We start from the raw sequence: 22,946 nt of genomic DNA, 5'->3' as shown, positions 1-22,946 counted from the left end.
TGTACCATTGGGCATCTAGGAGAGAGGCGGGTTCCTCCATTGACCATTTCAAATCTTTTCGAGCCGAGCTTGACAGTTTAGTAGCTACTGATGTAAGTTTACTCATCCTGCGATAATTTTAACACTTCCATTTATCTTACCCTTTATGTACTTTAATGCAAAAACACTTTACATTTACAGGTTATTTGGGATCTATACCACAACTGCAGAGACTGGCATCCATGTAACCCGGTTATGTTCTACCATGGATGCTTAAAGTGCTTAGACATTGTCGAACCCTATCATCCAGATAGAGTTTTGAGGCAGTTTGGCAGGGTTCAAACCATCCCAGATGCACCGCTAGCTCCCAGTCGTGGTGCGCGAGGCAACATATCTGCACGATATACAGTCATGTACAGATACTTGGATAGGATCTGGGAGGCTTGGGATAACCACGTGTTATCTGAGCAACGAAGGAGCACACCAGTTCGTCAGCCTTGGCAATGTGTACCGGGTTACATGGATTGGTATAAGAATATCACGCACCTATATATCGAGCACACTGATGAACCGCGTGTCTATGGCCATCAGGATTTCAGCGAACATGCAGATGTAATCTATTATCCTCTCTTATGCATATGTAACTTACTTTTTTTTTTCTAATATGTTCCCTAAAATGTGATATTCTTTTCAAATGCAGCGTATCGCACATGCACTGCAGATTTCACATCCTATTATTGACGCTGGTTATCAGGAGGGGATTCGACATCCTTATCGACTTTACCAGGCTATCGAGACTATGACGCATGTCCTTGAAGGTCAGCACATTAACGAAGCTGGACCTAGTTCTGCTGGAGGTCGCTTTCCATCTTCGACATTGACATACAGTTGTAGGCCTAGGCGTAGGCATACAGCTGATTCGTGACATGTTATTTTGTTACATGTTATTTTGTTAGTTGATGAATTTTTTTTGGTGTTTTTTGTAAGATGACATTGTTGTAATGGTAACAGTGGTTAATATTTTCTTATTAGAATGGAATGGCAACAATGGTATTGTAATGACATTGTAATGACATTTTATTATTAGAATGGAATGGTAACAATGGTTGTTGATTTTCTAAATGATATTTTCTTATTACAATGGAATGGTAACAATTGTCGATAACATTCAATCCACATTGCAAAACATAACACATCAACATGAAAAACACATCCATTAATTTCTTCCATAATTCTAACATTGTCAAATGCATACATGTGTCATGCGACATCAACAACATCAAAAGTCTCTCGAGTAGCTACATTATCATGAATAATGTCCTTGAAATGTTGAATGCGACACACATATGCATCATCCCAGTCGACAGCGCAAGGGTGACGGTATTTTCTCCAATTAGTGGCAGTAGGAGGAACTGGATGGCCTGGCTGCAACAAAACCTGCACCAAATATCAATTGACTTAGTGGTCATACCTCATAACTTCTTGTACATGCACTAACCCAATTGATAAGTTTCTGTTATACCTGGACGAAATGATTTCTGTTGACAAACCCAATGGCAATCTCACGTCTACCAAGTTGAGGTATTGGCACTGTTCTAAGAGGTAAAAAGGTGAGACATTGTTGTAAAGACAAGTGGTATAACACAAGATTGTAGCACGATGCAACAAGATGCCCCATGTCTGGCATAGTCATCCAATGTGAGTATCCAGGACTGTCTTCAAAGTATGACAATATGCTTGTCAATTCTTCAAACCTTTTATAGGACCCATAAAGTGTAATGTATTCCTGTTTGTATGTGTGCAGCTCACCCAATAGGTCACGCCTAACCTGAGCCCAATCATCTTCTGTATGACCAATTGAAGCAGCTATAGCCCTAAAACCATAATTCCCATCTGCAGCTACATCCTTGACAAACTTATGTATGGTTTCAACCCAGCAGGGAAAGCATCAACATATGCACCAGGTTTCACTGTTCTAGTAATGTATGCCTTCCCTTTCGGATTCACCTTCTCATTTCCCTTAACAGGTCGCTTCTTCTTGGTTTGCAGAGTAGAAGCTAATGTAGTGATTTGAGTGTCCCTAGGTGAGAAGGAATCATGTCCAGATTGCACTAACTCAAATGCACACGGGTTACGACGAGTAGAAACATTGATCTTCTTATGATCCCGAGGATGTGTTTTGGGCTTCACCTCCGGCTCAACAAGAAAAGTGCTTCCCGGATATACAATCTCTTTCAACTTCTTCAAAAACTCCAACCGCATGGTTCTATCACTTTCATTAAACTTGTTCACAAACAACTCTACTTCTGCATGATAAGTCACCTCCGTTTCCTCTTCTTTCTGGCATATGGAGATATGAAGTTGCCTCCACTGTGAATGTATGGTAGCAAGTGGTATAGGACGATCTTGTCTGATGTAGTCAGCAATCTCATGGGCGCAAGGTAAACCATGAGTGTGGCGAATGACGCATCCACAAGCTTCAACATCAATACCAATAGAATTGGCTCTCTTACTCTTGACAAGCAAATACTCCAATGCAGAGATAGACACATTACCCCGTAGCTCCCTGAATTGAGAATGTTTAAATTGATGTTGCACAACAGTTAGACTTTTCTCAAATGAAGCCTTGATATCAGTGTGTTGCAACTCAAGCAGATTGCGTATTTTCTCAAATGATGCCTGAAATGAGACTTGACATGAACCCAATTGTTTTTTAAGTTTTGCATGTGCACTCTCAGCCCTGTTCAATTCAATGTAAGTCAAGTTAAAATCAAGTACATGACACTTATTAATAACATATTGAAGAAAAGTAATCTTACCGGTTCGTTGTGACATTGCCACAATGCATACACGTGTTTGTCCATGCCGCCACAAATTTGTCCCTGTAAGGAACCAACCAAGTATCCATGACATATTTGACTGCATCAGGATAATTACCAAATTCCTTAAGTAATGATTTAAGATGCTCCTCGTATTGAATTTCAGAAGATGAATACACTACAGAATTCCACTCATGGTTGAACTTCTCCCATTTTTGCTGTGTCTCAAACATTTTCTTGCATTTGGTCAGCACATTCTCACTGATATGCCAATGACATAATAAATGTCTGGCACTCGGGAATATCTTCTGTATGGCATTCATCAAGGCTAGCTCTCTGTCAGTAACAATAACTGTTGGCACAACAAACCCATCAATGACATCACGCAATGTAGCTAACACCCACGCATAGTTATCGACCCTCTCATACTGTAAGTATGCGAAAGCTACAGAGAATGTCATTTCAATTGATGTCACTCCCACAATTTCAAGAAGAGGAAGCCGATATCTGTTGGTTTTATATGTGCAATCCATAATTAATATACATGGGAAAGACCGAAATAAGTCCAAACTGGTAGGATGTGCCCAAAACAAGTCTGTCACAGTCATCATGGACTCTTCAGACCGATGGCGCTCAATGTAATTATACTTGGCCAATTCACCCAATAAATGTTGCATCTGTGATCTTCCAGCTCGCTGTACCACCCTGTTTCGATGGTGTACATTGTAAATGGTTTTAAGTGTACTTACATTGAGGGCATCTCGCTGTTTCAAGGTTACTAGGATTTCTTTTGGCCGAACCATGCTCTTTGACATATCCATTAACAATGCTTTCTCATCCTTTGATAGCCTTTCCTCATATGAATGTCCCTCGAGGTGCTCCGCAGGTGGATGATTATGCAATCCGCATACTACGGTCAATGTCCATTCATCATGTGTGGTAAACCTATGAGCCCTCATATCAAAAGGACAACCACACTTCTTCGTACCAGTTATTCTTGATGTATTGTTGCCATCACATTTTAACTTGTTTGTTGCTCTATATTGGCCACTCCTCTCACAAGCAAGATACATCCTGGGCCTTTTTTTCCCTCCACCATAGTCTGATGTTTTGATTACAATGATCAAACCATTTCTCTTTCCAACTTCACGTACCCAGTTGAGCAATTCATCCTTACTTTTGAATACCTACAAAGTTAAATAAATATTATCAAACATTTACATTTGGTGAGCAATTCGAAACATAATCGTTATAATTTCGTAGATTGAACCTGTTTAGTTGTGAATTGAGTGGTATAATCTAACACAAAATCCGCGCAAACCTGACTTCCTTGAGTTGACACATATTCCTGCATGTTTTGTATAATATTACAAATTTTTAATGGCATTATAAAGATTAATTTGCAATTTGAAACTGTAAATTTGGTATGTAGTTTGCAAATTTGGAATATAAAATGGAAAAAAAAAATTACTTCATTCGGAAGTAGTTGTCCGAATTTTTTTTCAAATTTCAGAAGTTGAATGTTGTAAAAGTTAACTTTGTTCGGACAACAACTTCCGAATTTAAATACATTGTTTGGACAACAACTTCCGAAATTTATTACTTTATTCGGACATCAACTTCCGAAAATAAATAATTATTTCGGTAGTAGATTTCCGAACCAAATAACACAATTCGGCTTTGGTTATCCGAACGACGCTGGGAAAAAAAAAAATTAAACTCACATTTCCTTCGCTCTGCTTCACATGAACACTTATTTGTTGATTTTCAGAAGGCAAATCCTCCATAACAATGATGTTTTCCCTACAAATGACGAGGGTTGATGAATGAGTGCATTAAGAAGCTGCAGTGCATGTGCAATACGGAAATGCCAAAGCCCTTTGGTTTCACTTCTAGCTCAATGAACTTGGAAGAAGCTATGAATGACACTACATCCAGAAGCTACACATACGATGCAACAGATGTGAACTCTGAGATGTGCATTGAGATGTTTTCAATTAACAATGGTATCTAAAATAATAAATTTATTTAGAGATAAAATTGTAATAAAATTAAATATCATTAAGTGTTTGTATTGAGGGAATGAGGTGTGTCTATATAGAAGCTCCCCTCCTCTTCTTCCTCTTCCTCACCCCCTCCCCAAACTACCCCTCCACAAACCCATTAATCCCCCACAGGTCCCTCCTTAACACCGCCACCACCACCACTACTTCCCTCTCCTGCTCCTCCATCCTCCAAACCCCACCTCACAATCGCTGCTCTTTCTCTCTCCTCCACTGCACTGGCGACTCTAACAGCCTCATCAACTACTTCTCTCTCCATTTCTGCCTCTTCCACCAAAACCCATTTGCCTCTGTGCCCTTTCTCTTCCTCACTATCCTCTTCCAATTCTATGTCCTCGTCAAGACCGCTCAGGATCAATTCTCTGTTGTGGTCACCAAGCTCGTTGCCCACCTCAATTTGTCACCCAGTATTGGGGCTGTGACTCTTCTTGCACTCGGCAATGGTGCCCCCGATGTGTTCGCATCGGTCGCTGCGGTCCGCGGAGGCCATCCGAGGACTGGGTTCGGCGCGATTTTGTCGGCCGGGACGTTTGTTTCGGCATTGGTTGTTGGGTTTGTGGCGATTTATGCAGCACCCTTTTCGGTCGACCCTGTGCCTTTTGTGCGGGACGTGTTGTTTTACTTGACTGCAGCTTTGTTCTTGTTCTATGTGTATCTTAGTGCTGAGATTTTTCTATGGCAGGCTATTGGGTTTGTTGGGTTTTAGCTTTTCTTTGTTGGGTTTGTGTTTTGGATGGATTTGGGAAGGGATGGTGGGAAAAGAAAAGGTGGGGTTGGTGTGGGTGGTGGTTTTGTTGGGGATGTTGACGTTCAGAAAGATTTGATTGCGCTGTATTATGAAAATGAAGAATTGTTGGGGAAAGTAGAGGGAGGGAAGCCGGGATTTCATTTTTGACAAGTTGGTAGGCAGGTATGTTTTGGGTTACAAGTTTACAATTCTGATATCTTGCATTGTTTATGATCTATCTGTGTATTATCTCATGGTATTAATAGTGTGAAAGTTGTGATTGCCTGGTTAGTATTGCAATTGGTTTAACTAAGTACAGCTATCATGTATCAATAATAATGTGTGATTGAAACTTAGATCTAATTCTGCAGTCTGAGTAGGGATCTAATACTTGAAATGTTGATTACTGGACCAGTAGGGACTATTAGAGATAGTAAAAATTTGCTTGACATGAAATGACTAAGAATGTAATGGATGCCTTCTTTCCCAATGTAATATCTTGTTACAAGCTACAGTTCCGATGATATGTTTGGATTCTCTATGGCACTACTACTCACCTCTGCACCTTAACTATTTGTTGGAGCATCATCATGCTTAGTTTTTTCGACTAATGCAGTTGCATAAGTCACTGAATATTCATTTATACTCAATTGAATGTGCACACTATGAGAATGAATAGGAAACCATTATAGAAATATATATACTACTATCATTCCTCTTTTGCGCATCCTAGACATGACACCATACATGCTTGCCTAATACTTCAGTTTTGGGATCACCATGTGTTTGCTATCATGGGACACTTGTTCGGTCTCATTGAGCTGTCTCAAGACGATAGAACTTAGTACATGCCTCAATCTCACTCTATGAAAGAGATGCAACGAGTCACCTTCCTAGCATTCTGTGTGAGCTAAGTAAGAGTCTAGGTAATATCTTCTGTCTCTTCACCAAGGCCAAGAGGTGAGGCCTACACATGCTGAACAACTTAGCATGCACTACGACGCTTTGGGGTCTATTGGCTGGAGATGAAGGTTCACTGCAATGTGTTACTTTGTGTGGCTCTAGCTACCTTAGGTAGGTCAATTAAGAGAGAGACTTCTCCAGACCCAGGCTTCTCCTAAAATCTTCTAGATGCTTGGTTTATCTGCCTCAAAGATATGGTTTCTTGCAAAAAGTAAGCACATGGAGTCTAATTTATTTCCTTAGTAAACTCCTAAATTCATGTGTGACGTATTGTGCAAACAAACACTCTACCCTTGGGTACAGGTATAAGATATTTGTCTGTCATGTCTAGTTGAGCATGTGCCAGTAGTAACCATGTCTAGTAATTGAGTTTACTGTTTGATGGTACATAAAACTCTCACTCTATGCATAAAATGCTGTGTGTTACTTTTGAGAAACCATTTAACCCCAGAAAATTGAAGAAGAATATTATGAAATATGAATGTCTAGTTGTATATTCGTGCTTTTAGACACAAGAATTTGAAGAATCTGGCTTAGACTCATGTTTGTTCGCACTTGAAACCAATACACTAGTCCATGAAACATAGCTTATTACATGATGTTATTCAATATAAAACTCTCACTTTATGCATAAAATGCTCTATGTTACTTTTGAGAAACCATTTTACCCCAGAAAACTGAATATTATGAAATATGAATGTCTAGCCATGTCTTTGTACTTTTAGACGTAGGAATTTGAAGAATCTGGCTTAGATTCTAAATCGCACCTGACACCCATACATGAGTCCGTGAAACATAGCTTATGACCTGATGCAATTCAACAATGGATTTGCAACATATAGCTGATTTATAATTTTGTACACAACTTAGGTTTCAGCACTGGACTCAGCACTGACCACTTGCATGAGTGTGGAACAAAAAACATAATTATTAACATGGGCAGAATTGAAGAAACTAAATTTTTTTGCTAAAAACTGGCTTGAGGAATAGTCAGTTGTTAGCAAATTGGAAGGCACCTAAAGAAAATGATAATAAATTTCAGCTCAATTTGTTTTAAAGTTATTGAGTATCAGGAGCCAACTAAATAAGGGGCACAACCCTATACGCATAATTATACAACAATAACAGAACTATGAATCTCATACACTTTTCCAACATGTCGACGTGGATATACATTTCCTTCAAAAAGTCAACAAAAGAAAGGAAGAAAAAAAATTTCTTTCCAAGCCAGAATTTTATAGAGATAAGCATGGTTCTTTTTAAACAAATAATCAATCTGTACGCTTCCAAAAGTTCCCATATTTCTCTCTCTATATGCGCCATTTACTTTTTATATTTTCCCCTATGACATCCCATTCCCAATAATTTTTATATTTTCCCCTACGACATCCCTTTCCCCTCCTTAACTGACTCTGACATCATGCACTCGACTCCAAACACAGAGTACAATTGAAGATAAATCATACTCTTCCTCGTGTTCCAGAGCACATGCAAGACCAATGTAACACAAATTGGCACCTCTTCCTCAGATTATTCGTCATTAGGATAACTTCTTGACTTGCCATCTAAGGAGCTTTTGAGTGTTGAATCACTTTCTAAGGAAAGCCTTCATCCCCTACCCCAACCAACTTTCGATAAAAAGGAAACCACTTAAAAAATTGTTGTTCTTGGACTCTCTTCATACCAAAGGATCTTCCATTTGTGCTTGCACCCTCTTGACCGGAAACATCCATCCTGAGAAGGTCTCTAGAAGATCGGATTCTGTAGCACTCCCATGGTAGATAAGGTCCAACAATCCTTCATTCAGATTTAAGAATTAACCACAATTTCATAAAGGTCTAGAAAACCTTATTTAACAGCCTTTTGACCACACTAGGGATCCTACCACAATTGCACTCTACGACCTTCCCCAACACTGAAGCCCTTCAAAAGAAAAAATATTCCTTTTACGATTTTTCAAGTTCCCACATCACATGACCCCTTATATTAAGTGTACCAATCCCCCAACCATGACCATATTTTCCACTAATCATTGTTCACATCTCTTCCTCTCCCGTGTAAAGCTCCACATCCATTTCCTCTAACCAGGCTTTGTTGAACACCTCTAACCTACAAATCCTCAAGCCTCCCTCTTTCAAAGGTAAACAACCTTGTCCTAGTGTACAAGATGATACTTCAACTTCGCTTCAATCCCTTTCCCCATCCCCCCGAGAAAGTTCCTCATCAATTTCTCCAACCTTTTCACAACTTTGATAGGGATAGTGAAAATAGACCACAAACATAGAAAGGCTGGAAATGGTGCTTTTGATGAGAGTAGAGGGGCATTGTCTCTTCAATTTAGCTAACCACTTCTCAAATCTTTCCACCACTACATCCTTAGAAGCTTTATTTTTGAAGGACAAGTCAATGGAAACTCCAGGTTGGTTGAAGACAGAGATACAACCTAAGTTCCAAATCAGTTGCCAAAATATCCACATCATCTACCTCACCTATCATAATGATGTCACTCCTTTTCATGTGAACCCTAGGGCCCAACACTATTTCAAAACAAAGTAATACACATCTCAAAGTTCTCATTTTTTTTTTCTTTTCTTTTCTTTTCTTTTTTGTCGCAAAACAAAATAGTATCATTAGCAAATAGAAAATGAAACTCTAATACGATCTCATCACCTCCATTACCCACCTTGTGTCCGCATATCTCACTATCAAAACCACCTTCTGAATCATACGATTAAGCACCTCTAAAAGGATGAAAAAGAGTAGCAGTTGAGCGTCACAACCCCTGGAGCTCTAGAATAGCTCTTATCTTCCCCATTTACTATCAGAAAAAAACTTTACAGAAGAGATGCGAAGCTTATCTACCTACAACACCTCACCCCAAAGCCCATCCTCTCTGGTAAATGGATTAAGAAATCTCAGCATACATGATCATATGCCTTCTCAGTATCTAGCTTGCAAAAAATGTTTTTCTCTATTCTAGAGCTCACACACTTTTTAGCCACCAATAGTACATCAAGGAGTTGTCTTCCTTCCACATAGGCATTATAGACTTTATAAACACTGCTGGTCAAGCTAGTCGAATTATAATCTTTGATATCATCCATAGCACAATCCGTTGGCACTGGAACAATAAAGGAGGCATTTAGGTTCCTCTCAAACTCTTTAGTCTCATAGGAGTGTATGTGATGGCTTGACCTTTGACTGAATGGAAGCTCATTATCATCTTTGGAAGTTCGGGGCGAAGCCTGTGGGTCCATTACATGGACCAAAGATGTTTTGATCCCACAAATGTAATTGATAAATTATTATTATTAGTTATACTTAAATCCATAAATTTAGTAAGATATTTTTGATTTAATTAGGATTATTAGCCTATAAATAATGCGTTTCTCAGTGTATTAGGGAGTTTCTGGTTTAATAATATTGTGAGTGTGTTAGGGATGTAGCCTTTTCAGTGATTCTGTCTCTTTCCCTTTTGTACATCAATATGACTGCTATCATAACACTACAATGGGTTCAGTTGTTAGCGTAACTAGTTTGCAATTTCAGGCCTCCTCTTGCTATTGAAAAGTCGTTGCTTGCTTTTGAAAGCCTACCATAAACAAGTGAAGTATTCTCATGTACTCGCAATTGCAGTCCTCCTTTTGCCATTGAAAAACCGTTGCTTGCATTTGAAAGCTTACCATAAACAACTGAAGTCTTGTCCTGTACTTGCTCAAGGAAGGGGTCCATATAGCTACATGCCCAAACAAATGAAACCTACCTACAATGTCTCACATTCAGATGTGGCATTGAGTTTTTCAACCTTTAAACTTATGATTAGTTAAACCTATTTCTGATGGAGAGTTAGAAAAGGGATAAAACTTAGCAGTAGAGTGTGACCTTGACATGGTGGTATTTTATATTTTTCTTTAAATTTAACAAAACTGTTGGAAGAAAATTATAGAGGATCCACAAGTCCATAAGCCTTATCTCCATTGAGACTATTCGAGGCCCTAATCACTTCCTCCATAGAGCATTGTCTCTAGCCAAGTTCTTTCCTCATCTTGAATAGAATTCAACTCCAAGACATCAATAAATGTCTTCTCAATTCTGACTCAAAGTATAATCTGTCACACCCTAACTCCAGGCATGACCGGCCGTGGCCCACAGAGACTTAGCCCAAGGCACACGTAAACCTAAACATGAACCCAAAATCACAAAGAATATATGTGACGATAGCCCAAAAATAAATAAATCAAACCCCAAACCAGTGACAAGTCACAAGTATAAATGGTAAAACCAACCATAACCAATTTCCAAAAATATATACTAAATAGAACACAAACCGCTCATAAAATAAAATAATTCTAAATAAAATCCAACCACAATTATGTACAAAACCGACTTAACAAGCTAAAACAAAATAATGAATGTCCTAGAGGTCCATACAATTGAGTCCCCGTTACGCCATGAGTCCACAGTCCTAACATTTGGAAGTGATAAACAACTAAGTCAGCTGATAGCTTAGTGTGTAGCAACATGGATAGTAAATACAGTTTTGACAATAGGATTTAATTCCAAAATAAGATATATATCACAAAAACTAGATTGGAATACAGTTTTGATAAAGATAATTTGTTTCAAAAAGAAAGTTTCATAGTTCAACAGTTAAAATATTCATGTCTCTAAGAACATGATAAATGACATTTTCACTTAAAACAGATTACAATATGAACACCAATAATTTTCTTGGTACCAAGAATAACAAGTAACATACCACAAAGTTCTCAATGCAATAAGCCTGTTGGATCTAATATCGAACCAAAAGTCATTCTCGGGATGGCAACCCGGGCCTTTTCTCTAAGACGATCTGATGGAAGGTCACCTAGCCTAGCCTAGCCTAGGTCTTTTTCTTACAATCGTTGAGCACTAGAGTCATCACGGCCCAACCTGGATCTGTTCCTTAGTGGCTGGAGTTACTACACAATGGAATAATTTCTCTGGACTAAAATATACAGATGGTCCTGATAATCAATACAACCCAATTTCGCAAAATATGGTATTTCACTATTATAAACATGAGACCATAATAAATAGTTTACAGTATGCCAAGTTTACACATATTTCAGAAATAATTTAATTTTATTGATAATATAATAATTTATCAAAACAGTTTAGTTCTGAAACAACAATTAAATTTTCCAACAGTTCAGGATAGGGGAACAATTATAAAAATATGTAACACGCAACTACTCACCTGAAAACGAAATAATATAATCCTCGAATAGAGTATAAAAGTCCAATTAGTGTCCTGAACCAAGTATGGAAACTACACGTCACTGCTAATTCAAAAATATTAAAAAGAATAATAAACTAAGTATCCCATACTAAGGTGCACTAACACAGGTCAACCCCACTCACCGTTACTCGTAAATAATACCTAAGTTCATGTTCTTCAAGGTCTAAAATTATCCAAGACATGGGTTCAGATCGAAACTTAATTAAAAGCAACTTTAAGATAAAACCGAGTTTTAAACAAGTTTCTCCAATCTATTCGCTAACTTTGAAAATTAAAAACTCATTCCACGTTATTAGAAAAATTTCAAAACCCTCTAGATATCAATTAATATATCCTAAGTTTCAAACCCAATTGGTTTTACTTAATTTGCTTATCAAAATAATTATTTACAATTAATTATGTCCAAACAGATTGTTTTCTGCAGCACTTAAAAGAAATTAATGGTTCTTAGTATACACGAGCAATCAACGCAATGCCAAAAATTTAAGAAATTAGACGCGTAACCGGTTCTAATGACGCTGATTTGATAATTTTTGGATTTATACCCAAAGAGAACGACACTTTTGAAGTTACTATTTTACACCAGTTTTTTAGATAGATTTGAACGCACCAGTTAATATAGATTTTGACTCCAAAAAATTATGAGAAAATTCTGATATGCAATTCAATACGTAATTAACCTACTGTAAAAATTTCAGTTCAAAATTCATCCGTTTGATATGATTCCTTGATTTTTAAAGTTTGTGGTTCTGTACAGAATTTTGAAACTAAGAATTACACCAATTTTTTACACAATTTATTTCCTCAGGTTTCTTAACAGTGTATATATATATGCAAAATACATAAACCTACAACCTCTCTATCAATGAACTAAATAATAATAGAATAAGGATAAAGAAGAAAGAAAGAAGAAAACTTAGGAGAGCTATCATTTGATGATCACACACAGCTCAACACACCCAATCCTTGCTTTGTTGCAACCTCTTTTTTTTTTTTTTTTTTCTTTTTCCCCAATCTCTCTCTCCCATGGCTGCTGCTGTTGCTAGGAACACTAGGGTTATTTTTTATATATCTAAACAAAAGGTTTTAAATTATTATCTCTTTATATTATTTTATTTTCTATCTCCATTAATTTAAATAAAATATAACTGTTATTATATCAAAATATACTTACTAACTTGCCCCCTATTTTTTTTTTAAAATAATAAATCTTGCCTCTAAATTAAAGACTTTCACCATAAATTTATTTTAGATTTTAATATTAATTAAAAGACACTCCAATAATATTTAATTTGCACTTAAAGATTCACAAGCAAAATATTTGAGATTGTAAAATAATTATTACTTAATTATTTATTTGAGTATATTCGGGTTCTCACATAATCTCTTGTAGAAGTCCACAATGTCCATGGAAGTAGCCTCCTGTTGCGTCAAATCCTCACCATTAATCTTCATCTAGCCTATATGATTAACTCTGCTATGAGCAGTGGCCATCCTAAGCAAGAATCTGTTGTTCTCTCTCTCTCTCTCTCTCTCTCTCTCTCTCTCTCTCTCTCTCTCTCTCTCTCTCTCTCTCTCTCTCTCTTCTAAGGCCAATTTACTTCTTCAGAAATCATGAGCCCTCCCACCTTACCTTTTGATGGGTCATTAAGCACACCAAAAATAAAGAGTAAACTATACCTAATTTTCGTAGAATAATGGCAAGTGTAGGTATCGATCCATAGGGACTAATGTGAAATTTAGCTATTTTAAATGCGAGATTCCTAAGTTAATTTGATGAGAATGGTTGATGGATAAAATATTGAAATGAGAATTAAACTAAAAATGAGAAATTAAATTAACAATAAATAATAGGGTTTGAGAAATTGAGTTGGGAAAAATCCTAGGGCGATGAATTCACCACTAGATACATAAAGAGGGTTTAAAGTTGAAAATTGTTTGCGTTACAGTTTGAACTACCTAATGCTTCACAACTACAAGCTTGAAGCATTGATCAAGAGACTTGTCGCGTTTAACGTATAGGCATGAATCATCCCAAGTAGTACGAGTCGTTTGCTTAACACTAAGGTAGCAACATGACTTGTGTTTTGTAGCATGACTCGTCCCTTGTAGCATGACTCGTCTCATACTTTGAGGTCTTGTTTGGGAACCCTCATTTTTAGCCAAAAAGTCAAAAAGTTACTAAATTAGCCAAAAAGCCAACAACCCATACCCAAAAGTCAAAGATTCTCTTCTCTCTATTTTTTGCACATCTTTTCGTAAAAAGCCAAAAAGTCATCCCAAACATACTAGTTTTTTTTAGCTCATATTTTAGCCAAATAGCCAAAAAGTTACTAAATTAGCCTGTTCCCAAATGAGGCCTCAATGAAATGATAACAGTTGTATGTAAAGCATTCAACAATCACAGAAAGAAGAACACTTTAAGAAAATAATAAAATATGTATTGAAAAACTTCTAAACAACCATACAATACAACTCATTCAAACCAGTACACAAGTCAAAAACCCAAGAAAACCTATTTACATGGCTAGGGTTTCATCAAAACCCTAGAAATTGGAGAACTGGCCACTCATGGAGGAGTGGGAAGATGAAGAGGATGAAGCCACCATGAAAGAGCACCGTCAACCTTGAAGTCCCAAGCTTTATATCTTCCAAAACCCTAGCCTCTCTTTTTCTTTACAAAAATAATCGAACCCTTCTTTAGCCTTTCTTCCCCTTTTTATACTTTTCCAACAAAACAGGTGACTTTCAGAATTTTGGCATGCATCTTGAGTCACACTGCACGTGCGGGAATGGTGCCACACGTGCAGGAAATACCCTCTGCACGTGCGGATTACTGCAGCTGTTTTTTCCCTTGAGAAAGGGGACTGCACATGCGGGAATGGCCCTCCGCATGTGTGGCACATGCTGCTTGGTTAACGTTCCACTTTTTGACTCGTTTTGCACTTTAGGCGCATCCAACCTAATTTGTATTAGACATTTGTGAAATATACCAAGTTATGCTTCTACTAGCTAGTGTAGTTGCAAGTGGAGAGGATCACTTTACATCGTGCCATGTGTGCCTTGATGTTGTAACCTTAAACCGCGTCTTCTTGCCCAAGTTGGAACGATGAATTGCCTTGATGAGCTTGTTGGATATAAGATTATATTGTTAAAGATTTCAGAAGATATGGAAGATATCGGAATATATGGAGATCTCATGATCCCATATATTCTGATGTGTTTAACAATAATCTTATCTTCAAAAGAGCTAACCATGAGATTGGGCTAGGTTTGGAATGGGTTTTCCTGACCAACTTAGTGCTCTCCCAATCAGCTTGCCAAGATGAGCCCTCTAACCCCCAAGGTGGGTCACTAAGCCTGACATAGATCATTGGGCTTGACCATTGACCTTACCTACCATCGATTGGGCTTCCTGAGTCATGGGCTTGGGTCCAACAGGCTAATAAATGGTTCTAATTTGATGCATTGATTTTTATAGCAACAAATGAGTGCACTGAAACAACAAAACAATTATTGAGATTTCATAATCAATTTGTTGATTTTGTGTACTTAACATGACATGAAATATAGGTAATCACCATTATTATCCATTAATGACAGTGTGATATGAGTTAGAAGATACCATGATATGAGATAGAAGATACCTGTGTCTAGCAGTGTGGAGGACTATGAAGCACATATACTTTTAAAAAGTCAACGTATTCATATCGTATCTATATCGGATGTCGATACTCCTTGGATACTTGCAAATACGTATCGGATACTTCTTAATTAATTTTTCATTAATTTTGAAGTATCGGATACTCCAATTCACATATTACCTTTACAAAATTAGAATTGCAGCATTTATTGTATAGCATTATAATATAATATAGGGTAAATTACAAACGCACCTCTTGAGTTTTACTTAAATTACAAATTACTCCCTGTGGTTCTAGAAATTACATTATGCCTTTTAAGGTTTCTAATTTCATAACAAATAGGTCATTTTATTAATAAATCATCAAGTTAATTAACAATTTTTAATAATGTTAAAATTTTATTTCAATTAATAATTCAGATAATTTTATGATTGTATAGGTGAACAGTTAGAAATTTTAAATAAAATTTTTTGATAGGGAGGTATTTGTAATTTTTTAAACAAAGGGGGCAATTCGTATTTTAGCAAACCTCAGAGGATATATTTGTAATTTATCCTATAATATAATATAATTGTGAGGATAAATACAAGAATATTTTTTCAATACTTTGCGTAGTTTTTTGATAAGAAGAACATAGCGAGTTAAAGTAATATAATTTGTTAAATTAAATATTGTTGGTTATATTGAAATGAAATATTTATAAGACCTATTAAAAATTAAAGAAGTAAACTAGCTACCAACTTAAATCAATACCTAATTATTAAAGATTAGTATTTTGCATTATAAAATAACAATATGGTTTCTCAACATTCTTGAGCTCATATGTACCTGACTAATAATTTTTAAAAATATCTTTTTTACAAACTGCATCCTAGTTGTATCCGTATTATATTTTTTTAGATTTTGTCGTATTGCTGTATTTGTATTGTATCGTCTCCGTATCTCGTATCCATATCCTTGCTTCCTAGGTCGAGAATAAAATGTCTTTAAGTTGTATAAATAAATTTATGTATGTAGAAAGTACATTTCTTATGAAAATATATATAATGCCTTCCAACTATATAGAAGCATTTATAAATGTCTTGTACTGGTGAAGTGGCAAGGAGATATAGTATATCAAAATGTGCAGTACATAAGTACATAATGTGGTTAATTTTCAATGCTCTATGACATGATCAAATTTCCAATTACTATGAATAGAATTGTAACCCATCTTGTTCATAACATGGTAATATCTTGGGGTAAGGGGAATGGTGAACTCAGGTCATCCACTTCCTGAGGGAGATTCCTCCGGATGTCATATGGTCTTTGGGGTTTGGTAAGGTTATTCAAATTGGGAACTTTTTAGATTTTTATACGCCTCCCTTCCAACTTGACCTTTACAACTTTTCTTTGGATTTCTTGCTAAACCTATTAATGTTTCTGTTGTCTTTACCTGCCCAGAACAAGAACAGGAAATTGTAGTTCTAAAATCACTAATTTGAATCATAAAGTTTTCCCTTAGTTCATTTCTGAAAATGATGTTCCTCATTTTGGGTAGAGTAATTGGATTTTTATAATGTGAAATATCAGAGGCATATAGCAGAAAGATATGATGAACGATATTGTTGTCTTCACTTTTAGGCATGGTTATCAGAATCCCGATCCGGATCTTACGATCCTACGATCTTACGATTCATTTGAGTACAATCGATCCAGATCGTGTAAAAAATTCCTTATAGGTAGGATCTTTCGATCCTGGTAATGGGATCTTATAGGATCGTAGAATCTCGATCCGAATCCGATCCTATCCGATCTAATTTACAAGCCTTGTTTTGCATTGTATGACATATTTTATTGTAAATTTTATGTTTGTTGTCTAAATACCAATTTATGTGGTCAAAATAAATAATAAAAATTAAGTAGTATTGAATCAAATAGACTAAAAAAAACAAATTAGGAAACAAACATTCAAATATTGTGGTAATTTAAGAAAATTAAATAGTCGGAAAAACAAACTTAGCTTTTGCGGAGTCTAAGGAGGGTAAAATGATTACAACTTTATCCCAATTTTTGGAGAGATTGTTTTTGTGACTCGAATCTACTCCACCAAGGATGCTAACGACAAACCTTATCATTCGACTAAGCTACTCTTTTGAGTTCTTAATCTATTTTCTTATCCAACTTTGTTAAATATTTTTTCTTTACTTTTTATGCATTATTGTAGATTGTAAAGTATTTTGTTATAGAATTATTCTTCTTCTGTACCTTCTTTTTTGATGAAATACAAAACTTTTACTATCGAGTTTTCTATTGTATAATATTATATGTACATTTTACATGGAGTATTGTATTTTTCACAATATCTTCACTTCTTTTTAATAGAATATAGGCTTATTTTGTGTATACTTTATAAGAAATAGTTATTTAAATTAAATTATTATGTAATTTGTTTTTTTCGGTAGGATCTTACGATCCTCGATCCGATTCTACGATCCGATCCTATAAACACTTCTAAAGATCCAACGTAGGATCCCGATTTTAACAACCTTGCTTTTAGGCAGTTGATTAGGACAATTGCAAATGAAAATGCTTCCAGATGTCCCTAAGTTGCTTTAAAGGGAAGCACTAAGGAATTTGTGCTTGGAAATTTTTCTGGCAGCCACTGTGCAGAAGGGGACTGAATCCGGATGTAGTCAAATTTTATGAAATGAAGCATTTGATTTTTTGAGTGTTAATTGGAAATAAAAAATGCCATTTTTGATATTTTATTATTATTATTATTTTTTTTAAGGGTTATTGATGCAGTCAAAATCTTAAGAAAATTATATTTATATTTTATTATTTTAAAATAATATTTAATTAGAAATATTCTACTATAGAATAGATTTGAATTATTTATTTTCCTGATTTGGGATTATTTAGTTTTCCGATTCTATTAGTTTTTATTTTATTTCTTATTTTATTAGTTTCTTGTTCTATATGAATTAGGCGTATTATAACTAAAGATGCAAGTCTCGGGGCAACACAGTTTTGATGATTAATATAATTCAAGTTCATACTCTTTTGTTATAACCTTGGGTATATTTTTTAGAATCAACCATTATTGAGCCTTTTACTCCCAATATTCTATGTGAATCAACATGTTTAGAGAAGGATCTTAGGTCATGTTTGATTCACTTCACTATTAGTGAAGTATTAATAATCCTATCAAATTAGTGTGGTGTTAACTATCCCACCCCTACCCCATTACTAATAATCCTACAAATTTGTTGGATTAATTATCCATTGGATTAATAATCCTAAACCAAAGTGTCAAAACAAACATAGGATGATTGGGCCCACGGATTAATAATCTCAATCCCATGCTTTAATCCTTCCAATCAAACATACCCTTAGGATCTTGTTTGCAGGTATTCATTTTTGAATCAATGGACCCTAAAATCATCACTATCACACGTTTCCACTACATCAAGTATGAATGTGTGAAATTGAGTATATTGCTTATATTTGGGCTACACATGCTTTAAGGTATAGAATGTTGGGATAAATAGGGGTTAGGTTGTATTTTTTGATAATTGGATGTCCGGGCCAGCTTACACACATCTTTACTAATCCAAGGGCCTTGAAATTACCTCCAGTGACCCCTTGGTGTGCCTTGAACCCGACATCTTGTATTTTGTCCTTAAATATTTACTACTTGGCCAACCCCTTGGAGTTGGGGTTAGGTTGTATTTGATCTTAACTTGTAGCAGTGAACAAAAACTCGATGCATATAAGTGAAGAAGCTATGATCATCAATAGAGCTTAATGGTGAATGTTTTTGTGTCCTTGCAAAACTAGTGTGTTAGGTTATGTTGAGTTCACTTTGTTTCTCAGTAATACATAAATACGTTTTCAGTGATTCCATATATAGAGTCCAAATCACCCATTAGCATTAAATCTCACATAGTTGTGTCTTACATTGTATATGATAATGGGCATATTATGATTTCATGAAGTGACATGTTTCCTGTTGATGAACCTTTGCTTGTAGCTCGAGTGTTCCATTTACTGGAATGGCTCTAAGGGATGGACTTAGCCTTTAAATGCTATAGAGAACAATATTGCGATCTTTGGGTTCATGTGGCAGCCTCTCTTTATAGAGAGGAACAAAGAGGGACAAATAATGACTCCTTCACACACCCTGATGTATTCTGAGCTAGAGGTTCCTGGCTTTAGTTGCAGGAACCTTCTATTCAAGTGGCGTTTCTTACTAAGAACTGCGATTCCGTGTTTTCAAGTAACCCAACCAGGGCCGGCCCTGAGTTCGTCGGGGCCTAAGGCGAATTTCGGAAATGGGGGCCCTTCTATATTGAAAAAAAATTTATGAATAAAACGATAAGTTACAATTTTTTTATTTGTTTGTAACCATAAAAAAATTTACGTACACATATAATCATTAAAATTATAAATAAAACAATTTAATAAAACAAAATTAGAACAAAAAAATTAAGAAATTAAAATTGATAAAGACCTAGGTAAAAAAATTTGAGCAAAATTATTTATTCCACTAAAATCTAATAGATAAAGAAGGTAAAAATAAAAAATAAAAAAAATAGGACCCATATATTGTATGTATTATTTTTCTTGAACCCAAACACTTTTTTTTTAATATATATTTTCATTTTAATAAATATGGACCAAACTACACTTATAAATAAATATGGAGTAAATCATACATGGACCCAAAAAAATATTTTGGGGCCCTTTAAATTGATCCTAAAACAAAAAAAAAAAAAACATTGAGCCTATAATATTTTATCAAATTTAGGGGCCCTATTTTTGGGCCAAATTTAGGGCCCTATGTTATATATGTTTATATGTTTTACCAAATTTAGGGGCCCTATTGTTTTTTATTTATTTATTTATATATTTTCATTTTAATAAATATGGGCCAAACACATTTATAAATAAATATGGGCTAAATTATACATGGGCCCAATAAAACATTTGGGGCCCTTTAAATTGATCTTAAAACCCAAAAAAAAAAAGTTGAACCTATAACAATTTTTTAAATTTAGGGGCCCTATTTTTTGGCCAAAATATGGGGCCTAAGGCACAAACCTTACCTGCCTTAGGGCAGGGCCGGCCCTGAACCCAACTGAGATAGAAACCTCTCAAACATATAAACCTTATAGAATCAAAAGAAAAACAATTCAAACTTATTCTAGTAGTTTCTATTTATATAGTATTTATTTATACTTAATAAAGATAATCTGTAATAGACATAAATCTCTAATATTTATTAATATTTTAATGCATATATTACAACTAAACAATAAAAATACTTGTTAGAATATTTTTATATATTTAATAAATAAATATATACATGCTCCCATAAGTGCTCCCAACCTAAGAAACTTTTATATGTGCCCTCGCTCCTCAGCTCCCACCCCCATCCCCACCCCGGTTTCTGCAACTGAGTTCCCAGCTGCTAATTCAGGTTTTAGTCAGTTAGGTTCGCCAGGAAACAGCTTGGCAAAGGGGGAATGCCTATTTTTACCATTTTCAGAGGGCTTCCCTGATTATCAATCCAGCATATTGCTCTCATCTTTGGTTTCACTAATGTATATTGTAAAAGGGAAAAAAGTTGCATTAATTTTAATGATGTCATGAAACTTAATGCTGTTGATTAGAAGTAATTTTAGAAGTAGCCCATTTGGAGTTGAACTATATGCATGATGTGACTTTGCTTTGTACTTGCTTCAACTGTAATGTTTCTTTAGAATGTGCATCAGCAGCTCATCTGTCTACTGTAATAGGAAAGATGAGTACTACTCTTACCTAATTCTCTTTTTCTTTGTCTGCAGATCTCAAAAGTGTGGGAGCTTCCAGTCTCAATTATTCTAAAACTCACCATCCCCCAGACTTCTTCTCAATGGAACAGATTCTATCGATCTGCCAACATTGTTCTTTGCCCGCTTGCCCTTCTATACTCTTGTGACTCATTCATGCCACTAAATCATGCCATCAGTTTTCTCCTTCCGAATTCCCTTTTTCCTTTCTGGCTAGTAGTACTCTTTGCATGCTCCTCTCTAGCAGTTCTTCACTACATAGTCCAAAAAGAGCCCCCAAAAACCGAGGAAATGCCCGTAGTGCTCATAGCATTTGTAATGAGCGTATTTTGGATCTCCATCGTGGCCGGGGAACTCCTAAACTGCCTTGCAGCTCTCGGAGCACTTCTTAAGTTGCCTCCTGCACTACTTGGGCTGACAGTACTTGCATGGGGAAACTCAGTGGGTGATCTTGTTGCTGATGTGGCAGTCGCTAAAGCGGGCCAGCCAGCGCTGGCCATGGCTGATTGCTTTGCTGGGCCTATGTTTAACATGCTTTTTGGGCTTGGCACGGCTTTGGTAATACAGACTGCCACGTGTATCCAAAAGCTTACGTACTCCATTTCCATGTCAGTATTGTGGTTGCGTTTGTGTTCTTGCTTCTAAGCCTGATGGGTTCTCTATTAGTAATAACTTGGTATAGGTTTGGGGTACCTAGATTTTGGGGATTTTGCCTTGTTGGTCTCTATGTTTCTTTTATAGCAGTGAGCTTAGTTATTGCCAAGTTTACTCTCTGATTTTTTCCACATGCCTGGAGAGCATTTTATCTGATAATTGCTGAACCAGCATTGGTGATCACGAGAAGATTACATGGCAAATTCAGTGTTTAGGGTTATATCTGCTCATGAAATGCTTATATCATTCATCATAAGAAGATAGTTTGCTGTATTGACTATGGTTTGTCTGAGAAAGAAAGTGTTGATCTTCCCTTGTCTGCCCAAAGTTGAGGTCATGGATACATCCCATTTTCAGTTTGAAGACCTGGAGCATACATCTTGTATCATTTTTTTTATTCCTTTAGAAAATATACATCTGTTCAGTTTTCCTGCTTTATTCACACGGGGCAAGATATTTATTATTTAGCTGATAATCACCAAATATTAGGAGTGATTTAATTTGTCATGGACATGTAGTCATGGCAAGAAGATTTAGTATTTTATATTTGACCGGTCTATTATCATGATTTTGTTACACTTTGTGGGAATTTTACTGGTTTCTGTAGGCATTTTGAGCTGATTGCTCGTTAAAATCTGATTTTGATTGAGTGAATGCCTTTCCTAGTTTCTGTGATATAGTGGACCCTCGTTAGACCAAGCTTTTGCGTGCGTCCATGGCGTTGTTCGGGAACATAAATTGGTTACAAAACTAAAAAAAAACAAATCTAAACAAAATATCACATCAAATCCCATAGTCATTTCATTTTTTCTCTCACAAACATCATATCCAATTACAAAAAAATCAAACTATCTTTCCAAACACAAATTTTTTTTTCTCCAATAATATTCTATAACTAAAAAAACCTACTTCGCAAACACCCACCATGATTCTCCCTCCCCTTCTCCCCGAACCATTATACTTATGATAACTAGTCCTTGCTCAGGCTGGCATGACAGTG

At 36.0% G+C, this 22,946-nt stretch overlaps 1 protein-coding gene and 1 long non-coding RNA gene across 2 annotated transcripts; one reads left to right on the top strand and one right to left on the bottom strand.

Moving 5' to 3' along the window:
• Positions 1–1,239: 1,239 nt before the first annotated feature.
• Positions 1,240–3,871, bottom strand: LOC145815076 (PKS-NRPS hybrid synthetase cheA-like). The gene is made up of 4 exons (XM_082911963.1): positions 2,799–3,871; positions 1,987–2,719; positions 1,502–1,894; positions 1,240–1,416 (listed from the first exon to the last, which is right to left on the bottom strand). The coding sequence occupies exons 1-4, from the start codon at positions 3,869–3,871 to the stop codon at positions 1,240–1,242; spliced, it is 2,376 nt and encodes a 791-aa protein (XP_082768089.1).
• A 1,042-nt stretch (positions 3,872–4,913) lies between these two features.
• On the top strand, positions 4,914–22,580 carry LOC114314165 (uncharacterized). Its single transcript, XR_014361263.1, has 2 exons — positions 4,914–5,771; positions 21,308–22,580. It is a non-coding gene; the product is annotated as an uncharacterized LOC114314165 (long non-coding RNA).
• The last annotated feature ends 366 nt before the right edge of the window (positions 22,581–22,946 follow it).

This window comes from Camellia sinensis, chromosome 2 (assembly GCF_055761805.1).
Source record: "Camellia sinensis isolate YWXY chromosome 2, ASM5576180v1, whole genome shotgun sequence".
In the NCBI taxonomy this organism is placed as follows: Eukaryota; Viridiplantae; Streptophyta; class Magnoliopsida; order Ericales; family Theaceae; genus Camellia; species Camellia sinensis.
Note: the sequence above shows the minus strand (reverse complement) of the source record. Positions and strands in the feature narration are given on the sequence as shown.

What these genes read in the sequence shown, in the direction of transcription:
- LOC145815076 (XM_082911963.1), bottom strand. Translation starts at nt 3,871, where the DNA reads ATGTATCTTGCTTGTGAGAGGAGTGGCCAATATAGAGCAACAAACAAG. An exon ending in GGCAATGTCACAACGAACCG is followed by an intron (nt 2,720 to 2,798) that starts GTAAGATTACTT and finishes TGAATTGAACAG; the next exon opens with GGCTGAGAGTGCACATGCAA. An exon ending in ACAGAAATCATTTCGTCCAG is followed by an intron (nt 1,417 to 1,501) that starts GTATAACAGAAA and finishes TATTTGGTGCAG; the next exon opens with GTTTTGTTGCAGCCAGGCCA.